Source organism: Aethalodelphis obliquidens, unplaced genomic scaffold (genome assembly GCF_003676395.1).
Source record: "Aethalodelphis obliquidens isolate GAN/ISIS:26980383/991018 unplaced genomic scaffold, ASM367639v1 scaffold6, whole genome shotgun sequence".
Classification (NCBI taxonomy): Eukaryota; Metazoa; Chordata; class Mammalia; order Artiodactyla; family Delphinidae; genus Aethalodelphis; species Aethalodelphis obliquidens.
The window spans coordinates 68,152,284-68,162,182 of record NW_020837950.1 but is presented as its reverse complement, the minus strand read 5'-3'; the positions used below and the strand labels follow the sequence as shown (position 1 = coordinate 68,162,182).

Sequence of the window (9,899 nt, the reverse complement as noted above, 5' to 3'; positions counted from 1 at the left end):
ATTAGAACTGAGGGCACTGAAGCATGCCTGCATTACAGGTCTGCCCCTATTGAGTAATTTTTTACCTTCCATCTTGGTCAGTAGCAAAATCTCTTTCCACAATAAAACATTCTTCAACTGAGAAGGGTCAACACTAATGGATCTTAAATAAATATTAGTATTGTAGATATCCTAGTAATTTTTACACCAAAACTTCTTTCACAACCCACTCATAATTTTTCAGGAGCACTTGTGTGTGTATTTGTACAGTCCTTGTACATATAAAAATGTTTATTGAGTGACTGTGTATGTGGGTGTGTGGGTGTGAACATACATACTTCCACATTCAGTTCTGCACAGGTTTGATTTATATCTCCTCCTGAATTATCTGCTCTCATTTCTTTTTTACCCAATTATTTCTAGTAAATAGAGGTACAGAATGTTACTATGTTTTATAGTCTGTGGAAGACAATAAATTATGAGGTGGCCTTAATATTATAATACACCGAGACGCGACGCGGGGCAGAGGGGAACGAGCGGGTGCCTCAGTGCCCTTCTCCACCCCTCGCCTTGCCGCCTTCTCCTCCCCGCAGCCGGACCGGAATTATGTGATCCCGGAAGTTCCGGCGCCATTGCTGTGTGGGATAAACAGTAATGGCGGAGGCTGCAGCTCCCGGAACAACAGCCACAACATCAGGAGCACGAGCGGCAGCGGCGGCAGTGGCCTCCCCCACCCCTACCCCCACAGTCACCTCCCCGTCCCTGGGGGCGGGGGGCGGGGGAGGCGGCAGCGACGGCAGCAGCGGCGGCTGGACTAAACAGGTCACCTGCAGGTATTTCATGCATGGGGTTTGTAAGGAAGGAGATAACTGTCGATACTCACATGACCTCTCTGACAGTCCATATGGTGTAGTGTGCAAGTATTTTCAGCGAGGGTACTGTATTTACGGAGACCGCTGCAGATATGAACACAGCAAGCCATTGAAACAGGAAGAAGCAACTGCTACAGATCTAACTGCAAAGTCACCCCTTGCTGCTTCCTCAAGTCTCTCATCAGTAGTTGGACCGATTGTTGAAATGAATATGTGCGAAGCTGAGTCAAGAAATTCAAACTTTTCAACTGTAGGAGCAGGTTCAGAAGACTGGGTGAACGCCATTGAGTTTGTTCCTGGGCAGCCCTACTGTGGCCGTACTGCCCCTTCCTCCACTGAAGCACCCCTGCAGGGCTCAGTGACCAAGGAAGAATCAGAGAAGGAGCAAACTGCAGTGGAAACAAAGAAGCAGCTCTGCCCCTATGCTGCGGTGGGAGAGTGCCGGTATGGGGAGAACTGTGTGTATCTCCACGGAGACTCGTGTGATATGTGTGGGCTGCAGGTCCTCCATCCAATGGATGCTGCCCAAAGATCACAACATATAAAATCTTGCATCGAGGCCCATGAGAAGGACATGGAGCTCTCGTTTGCCGTGCAGCGCAGCAAGGACATGGTGTGTGGGATCTGCATGGAGGTGGTCTATGAAAAAGCCAACCCCAGCGAGCGCCACTTCGGGATCCTCTCCAACTGCAACCACACCTACTGTCTCAAGTGTATTCGCAAGTGGAGGAGTGCTAAGCAATTTGAGAGCAAGATCATAAAGTCCTGCCCAGAATGCCGCATCACATCTAACTTTGTCATTCCAAGTGAGTACTGGGTGGAGGAGAAAGAAGAGAAGCAGAAACTCATTCAGAAATACAAGGAGGCAATGAGCAACAAGGCGTGCAGGTATTTTGATGAAGGACGTGGGAGCTGTCCATTTGGAGGGAACTGTTTTTACAAGCATGCGTACCCTGATGGCCGTAGGGAGGAGCCACAGAGACAGAAAGTGGGAACATCAAGCAGATACCGGGCCCAACGAAGGAACCACTTCTGGGAGCTCATTAAGGAAAGAGAGCACGGCAACCCCTTCGACAACGACGACGAAGAGGTTGTCACCTTCGAGCTGGGCGAGATGTTGCTTATGCTTTTGGCTGCAGGTGGGGACGACGACCTGACGGACTCTGAAGACGAGTGGGACTTGTTTCACGATGAGCTGGAAGATTTTTATGACTTGGATCTATAGCAGCTTTGCAGAGCGTGTGAACTGGTCTGCTGAGCCTCAGACGGCAGCCGTCCCCGCTCGTGGCGGCAGCGCCCGTGGTTCTCTTCTAGGCAGGCCTCTCAACTCCCGGTGCTGTCATAATAAGTTTTACCCAGGGCCTGTCTTCTCAATTCCTCACCTTTCCCCAAGGAGTATGTTGTTTTCTCTGTTTCAAAAAGTTACAAAAATAAATCTTAAAGTTAGTTTTTTTTGTAACATGAATTTAACTGTCAGACAGTTAGAGTGTAGGTTTGTTGCGTCATCTGTTTTCAGCCAGATTCACACAGTTCAAGGGTAGCATTTCTGGATTTGCAGTACTCACTTTTGAGGACCCCAGGTTCAAAAGTAACAGCATTGGCCCTGCTGTGGGGTCCAAGAATTGGGGTGATAGGTGAAGGATCTGAACTGTGGCATGTAGCCTTCTGCTATAGACTTAGGCAGATGCTTGAGGTTTCTGGTGAATTCTGCACATCTGTGTTTTTATATCTGTTCCCTGCCCTGTAATCCCCACCCTGTGCACTTGTTCTGTGGTTTTGGTCTCTTGTTTAATTGCACACAAGTACTACTGCTGGGTAACCAGAACCAGGTGCGACTGTGTTGAGATTTTACTGTGTTTAGCCTGATAGGAAAATTGTGAAAGAACACATATAAAGATATAGTGGAATAAAATAAATGCAGAGTTGGAAGTTGACTCCCAAGGGCTGATAGACTTGGTACGTGTGAGTGTGTAACAAGCTTCTCATCCCTGCATAGATGCAGTGTCTGTAGCCTTAGTGGAAAAACTCAAGTTTAGTGGTTTCAGCCTCGTGTGGCAAATAGATCTTAAAGGACAAAGCAGTACATTGGTAGCTGTTAATAGAGCAGGGCTAGCTCTGTCTCTATAAATAGGGAAATGGGCTTAGCCATAGAAGTTCAAACTATCTGGTTGTCTCATGTATTAACACAAACTGGGTCTCAGTTACACAGTTGTATTTAATGTTTTATGATCTCCTAGACTTTCTAGTCCAGGCACTTTTTGACAAACCTTTGTCCTCATTTGAGGGGTTTTGTTGTCGGGTTTTTCTGTTCGTTTTTGTGGGTATTTGCCTCATTCCATCCCTGAGCTTTGCAGCTAGACAGGTGTGATTCAAAACTATGTTCTAAGGTGTTTCCTGTAGTGGAGTAATTGGTTTGCAGTAGTAAGTCATGCTTTTCCACTAAAAGGGGACGGAGAGGTGGTAATCCACGAGATAAGCTAAAGTTAAATTGTTAGAAGAATTCCTTGATCAGAAATTATAAATTTGCGTTTTGTTGCTCTATTTCCTGAAAATAACTTGGAGATGCCCCTGATTTGTCCATCTACTGCTTTGATTCCTTGGATACCACTCATTCTTTCACGTTAAGCAAAAACAAGTAATTGTTGCAGAGGTCTCTGTATTTTGCAGCTGCCCTTTTGTAAGACGCACTTTTCCCAAATAAAACAATTTTAAAACCCCCCCCCCAAAAAATAATACACCATAATGTTGTTTACATAATTGACAATCAGTAAGGACAATACATGTGTGATGGAAATAGCACTTAACCTTAATCAGATCAAGGTTTAAATTCTTCCATTATCTGTGTCATTTTGGAAACTTCTTGAACGTTCTTGGCCTTTATTTTTTGAACCTGTGAAAGAAAGATACTCAACTCAATAACCTTGAAGCCCCCTTATGGTGTGAACATTTTATGATCCATTCTTATCAGTAAAGATGACTGAAAGGAAAAATAATAAAGCTGGTAGACATAAAGATTTACTTAGTATATGATATTGAGGAAGCATTCTTAATTTTCCCGTTATTCCTACTTATATAGTTATTGTATAGAAATTCATGTACTTTGTATACAAGGATACAATCTTTGGTTAAAATCAAATAAAGTATTAACTTCCAAAGTTAACAGTGCATGTCTTTTTATTTTAAAATGTACTGTTGAAGGAAACACACATGTTCCTTTTGAAGTATGAGGCACAATATTTAAATAAATTTTTCATCAGCCAGTTTGAAGTTATGAAACCAGAGTTAGGTTAGTCAGATAAAAACTACACTATGGATCAGAGCTGCCTTTGCTAAAACCCAGCCTAAGTGAAAGAAACAATGAGAAATTGATTGTGAAAACCTAGAGGAAAAATGTCACCATTTCAGTAAATATCTATGTCAAACTATGTCTGATAGTTTAGTCTAAACTATCAGAAATTTATTTTCCTGCCTCCATAAGGATTCCCGTGCATGTGTCCAAAATTTCTGGATGCTCAATACTTTAAATGCTTCTGAAAAAAATGCACTTAATTGAAAATCAGCAAAGAATTTGCCATCTGTCTGCAGAGGAGCAATGTCAAGGCAAAGTGCTAGCCTGTGGCACATGTCCAAAACCCTAGCAGAAATGTACAAAGCACATATGCTTGCAATTGTGGTTTTAACATCAGAGGCCGATTAGTGTGCTCAGTGTCTCCAAACATGACCTGGGTTTGCTTTACTTATAAATAAAGCCGCTGCAGTTTCAAAGACTTAAAAATGATAATTTAAGGGAGAACCTAGCACTTGTTCTTGCTAACAATAAGCATACTAATTGCCATCTACAATTCTTAAGGATCAGGTCTCTCTTAAGCATTAGCCATGGGTTAGGCTTTTTCCTAGTCTTAAGACTTCACTCCAGTTATGAAGTGGGCTCTCTAAGCACCACTTTATTCATCTCTCTCTAGATTAGTTGAAAAAATTTAACTTATATAAAGTACTGAGATTTTCTCAGCACATATTATAAACTCAATAAAAGATCACTATTATTTTATATTGTTGATACTACTACTCATCTGATGTGGGTCATGCATCATATCATTTCACAAAAGCAATAAACTATATAAATTCATTGAAATTGAAATCTGTTCCAGGCACTCAGCTAAGTACTTAATTTTGTTAACTAATTTAAACCTAGAAACCACCTTAGGAAATATGCATTACTAGCATTCCCATCTCAGAGATGAGGAAACTGAGATTTAGAGCATATGAGGAAATTTTTCAAGACCTGCAGCTAGTAAGCATTGAAGCTGGAATTAAATCCTGAGTCTGGCAGCCCTGAGGGCTTGTTCTCAAAAAGTATTAAATATACTGCCATGTAAGTAGAATATTACTTTAGAAATTCAGTCATTGAAAAGATCAGTGTTAAACTGATTTCAATTATTTCCTTGGTGGGAATTTAAGTGTGTCTAGGTTTCACATTTTTTACTGGGCGCTTTCTTCACTAAATGAGATAGATATTGAAATCTTGTCTTCCCCTCCACTTCCCACTTCCTACTGTTCTTAACCTAACAGTACAGGTAAGTCTGCCATAACCTCAAGAGCTCAAAACTAGTGCTAGACCCAGAACTCAACCTCCACTTATCCTTTGGAATTGCCTATCTTTCTCTTCTGACCCTTAGCTCTGCTTGTGACTGAAAATTAGACTTCACTCTCAAGTCCAAGGGTTCCTTAAGAAAATAGAAAACTGATAGCAATCCAATGTTTACATCTCCATACAAGAAAAAAATTGACTTTCAAGTGTGAAGGAATGAGAACAGCTATCACAGAGAGGTTTTTAGTATAAATATATACATGGATCGAATTTTAATATGGTGTATAAAACCAAAATCGGTAGAAATTAAATATTCAAGTTAAATGTTTTAACATCTCATTACACATGCCCTATCTCAAATCTGGAATAAAAGTTTTCAGATCAAAGACTAAAATCAATCATATTACTGTATTATATTTCCCTGGATTAAAAACACTCCTTAACATAAACATTTGAAAGAAATAAATTTTGTCATTCTTTGAATTTATGCTTATGTTTTTGATTTATACTTGAAAGTTTGAAAACAGAGAAATAAATTATGTGGCTGCCTCACATTAGTGTGAAAACTCCTCTGACACTGTAAAAATAACAACAGCATTAAGCTACTTAAATAATTTGTGGTGTTTGAAGAAAGCTCATTAGCACCTTGTAAATTTTCACATAGCCTGTGTTATAACTACATTTCTAGAAGAGCTATCATAGCACAAAAACAAATCCGATGTGCAATAAATAACTGAAATATTCACTGAATGACTTTGAATAGAAGACACTACATAATAAAGAATAAATTCTCAATTTGGTATGTAGGGCTGAAATATTAATAAGAGTTATACTAGTAGAAGTTATTCCTTCCTTTTCTTTTTTAAAATTTGTTCACCCACTTAGAAGATTAGTCCTAGACTACAGTTTCTGCAATTTAGTAGATAGTTCTATTGAAAATAAAGTCAGCAAAACAATCAATGTGATACACCATATTAACAAATTGAAGGAGAAAACCATATGATCATCTCAATAGATGCAGAAAAAGCTTCTGACAAAATTCAACACCCATTTATGATAAAAAGTCTCCAGAAAGTGGGCATAGAGGGAACCTACCTCAACATAATAAAAGTCATATATGACAAACCCACAGCAAACATCATTCTCAATGGTGAAAAACTGAAAGCATTTTCTTTAAGATCAGGAACAAGACAAGGATGTCCACTCTTGCCACTACTATTCAACATAGTATTGGAAGTCCTAGCCACAACAATCAGAGAAGAAAAAGAAATAAAAGGAATACAAATTGGAAAAGGAGAAGTAAAACTGTCACTGTTTGTCGATGACATGATACTATACATAGAAAATCCTCACGATGCCACCAGAAAACTACTAGAACTAATCAGTGAATCTGGTAAGGTTTCAGGATACAAAATTAATGCACAGAAATCTCTGGCATTCCTATACACTAACAATAAAAGATCAGAAAGAGAAATTAAGGAAACAATCCCATTTACCATTGCAAAAAAAGAATAGAATACCTATGAATAAACCAACCTAAGGAGGTAAAAGGCTTGTACTCAGAAATCTATAAAACTCTGATGAAAGTAATCAAAGATGACATAAACAGATGGAGAGATATACCATGCTCCTGGTTTGGAAGAATCAATATTATGAAAATGACTATAGAAATGTACAGATTCTATGCAATCCCTATCAAATTACCAATACCATTTTTCACAGAACTAGAACAGGAAAGTTTACAATTTGTATGGAAACACAAAAGACCCCGAATAGCCAAAGCAATCTTAAGAAAGAAAAATGGAGCTGGAGGAATTAGGTTCCCTGACTTCAGACTATAGTACAAAGCTATAGTAATCAAACAGTACATACAGTACAGTATGTTACTAGTGCAAAAACAGAAATATAGATCAATGGAACAGGATAGAAAGCTCAGAGATAAACCTACACACATATGGCCACCTTATCTTTGACAAAGGAGGCAAGAATATACAATGGAGAAAAGGCAGCCTCTTCAATAAATGGTGCTGGGAAAAATGGATAGGTACATGTAAAAGAATGAAATTAGAACACACTCTAACACAATACACAAAAACAAACTCAAAATGGATTAAAGACCTAAATGTAAGGCCAGACATTTTAAAACCCTTAGAGGAAAATATAGGCAGAACAGTCTATGACATAAATCACAGCAAGATCCTTTTTGACCCACCTCCTAGAGTAAGGGAAATAAAAACAAAAATAAACAAATGGAACCTAATGAAATTTAAAAGCTTCTGCACAGCAAAGGAAACCATAAACAAGATGAAAAGACAACCTTCATAATGGGAGAAAATATTTGCAAATGAAACAACTGACAAAGGATTAATCTCCAAAATACACAAGTAGCCCATGCAGCTCAATATTGCAGAAACAAACAACCCAATCCAAAAATGGGCAGAAGACCTAAATAGACATTTCTCCAAAGAAGACATACAGATGGCCAATAAATACATGAAAAGATGCTCAACATCACTAATCATTAGAGACATGCAAATCAAAACTACAATGAGGTATCACCTCACACAGGTCAGAATGGCCATCATCAAAAAATCTACAAATAATAAATGCTGGAGAGGATGTGGAGAAAAGGGAACCCTCCTGCACTGTTGGTGGGAATGTAAATTGATACAGCCACTATGGAGAACAGTATGGAGGTTTCTTAAAAAACTAAAAACAGAACTACCATATGACCCAGCAATCCCACTACAGGGCATATACCCTGAGAAAACCATAATTCAAAAAGAGACATGTACCACAGTGTTCATTGCAGCACTATTTGCAATAGCCAGGACATGGAAGCAACCTAAGTGTCCATCGACAGATGAATGGATAAAGATGTGGCACATATATACAATGGAAAATCACTCAGCCATAAAAAGGAATGAAATTGAGTTATTTGTAGTTGGGTGGATGGATCTAGAGACTATCATACAGAGTGAAGTAAGTCAGAAAGAGAAACACTAATGCCATATGCTAACACATCTATGTGGAATTTAAAAAGCTGTACTGATGAACCTAGTGGTAGGGCAGGAATAAAGATGCAGACGTAGACAATGGACTTGAGGGCATGGAGGGGAGAAGGGGAAGCTGAGATGAAGTGAGAGAGTAACAATGACATATATACACTACCAAATGTCAAATGGATGGCTAGTGGGAGGCAGCTGCATAGCACAGGGAGATCAGCTCTGTGGTTTGTGAGGACCTAGAGGGATGGGATAGGGAGGGTGGGAGGGAGGCTCAAGAGGGAGGGATATATGTATACATATAGCTGATTCACTTTGTTGTAGAGCAGAAACTAACACAACATTGTAAAGCATTTATACTCCAATAGAGATGTAAAAAAAAAAAAAAAAGAAAAGAAAATCAGATTATTTTACGGTTTGGATCATGTATCTTTAAAATTTTAATGCATTCTATTCCTGCAAATGCGGTTTTTGCTTTCTGATTCTTTGATATAAATACTGTAAAAGAATATTTCAGAATTCAATATGTCTCATCAATAGTATTGAGATTTAATATTCAACAGATAAATAAGTTTATGGGTAAGGGAACCTCTTTTACTCATGTAACTGCATTTTCACTCATGTAAACCACAGTCTGAGCAGAGCTTCTGCAGTGGAAATTAGGAGCCACAGCTGACAGGAAGAGATGATGTGAATAAAGCCAGTTCTAAGAAGACCCTCAGGAACAAGTAAAGCGACAATAGAATTTATTCCTGCTAGAGCCACTACTTCCACAACTCTAGCTCTCCAGTTCTCACCACCAAGCTTCATGGAAGGGTGACTGGGCAGGGAGGAAAGGAGTCAAAACTGAGAGTCACTGACCTCATCATTGTAAGCCTTTGCGGGGGACGAACTTGGAAAGGCTACTCCCATGCACACGGGGGTCTCAAAAGTGTAATTCACAGAGAATAGAGGTAGTGGAATCTCACCTCCCTCTACTGGACACTTGCTGAACTGCAGAATCCTCAGGGCTACCTTCCCACTGCTTTCACTGCTGAGAATAGCTTGTTGAAAGAAATCGTGAAAGATCATGGCATGTGTCTATGGAGTTTGAGAGTATATGTAAAAAAAGAGACTAATGACCTCTAATCCATTGTAAGAGGATTTTAGATCCCAAATTAAGTAAAAAGTGTCTCTAGAAGACTATATAGGAGAATATTAACCTGATCTTTGATGAAAGATTCTTAAATTTAAAAAGAACTAACAGGGCTTCCCTGGTGGCGCAGTGGTTGAGAGTCCGCCTGCCGATGCAGGGGACACGGGTTCGTGCCCCGGTCCGGGAAGATACCACATGCCGCGGAGCGGCTGGGCCCGTGAGCCATGGCCGCTGAGCCTGCGCGTCCGGAGCCTGTGCTCCGCAACGGGAGAGGCCACAACAGTGAGAGGCCCGCGTAAAAAAAAAAAAAAAAAAAAAAA

At 39.8% G+C, this 9,899-nt stretch overlaps 1 protein-coding gene across 1 annotated transcript; it reads left to right on the top strand.

The window, feature by feature from the left end:
- The first annotated feature begins 513 nt into the window (after nucleotides 1-513).
- Nucleotides 514-2,116, top strand: LOC113619111 (E3 ubiquitin-protein ligase makorin-1-like). The gene is made up of 2 exons (XM_027103724.1): nucleotides 514-812; nucleotides 942-2,116. Exons 1-2 carry the CDS (start codon nucleotides 634-636, stop codon nucleotides 2,074-2,076), a joined length of 1,314 nt encoding a protein of 437 aa, XP_026959525.1. The 5' UTR covers nucleotides 514-633; the 3' UTR covers nucleotides 2,077-2,116.
- The last annotated feature ends 7,783 nt before the right edge of the window (nucleotides 2,117-9,899 follow it).

Coding starts and splice junctions, on each gene's coding strand:
- LOC113619111 (XM_027103724.1), top strand. CDS start 634: ATGGCGGAGGCTGCAGCTCCCGGAACAACAGCCACAACATCAGGAGCA. Junction 813..941: donor ACTAAACAGGTCACCTGCAG/GTATTTCATGCA, acceptor AGACCGCTGCAG/ATATGAACACAGCAAGCCAT.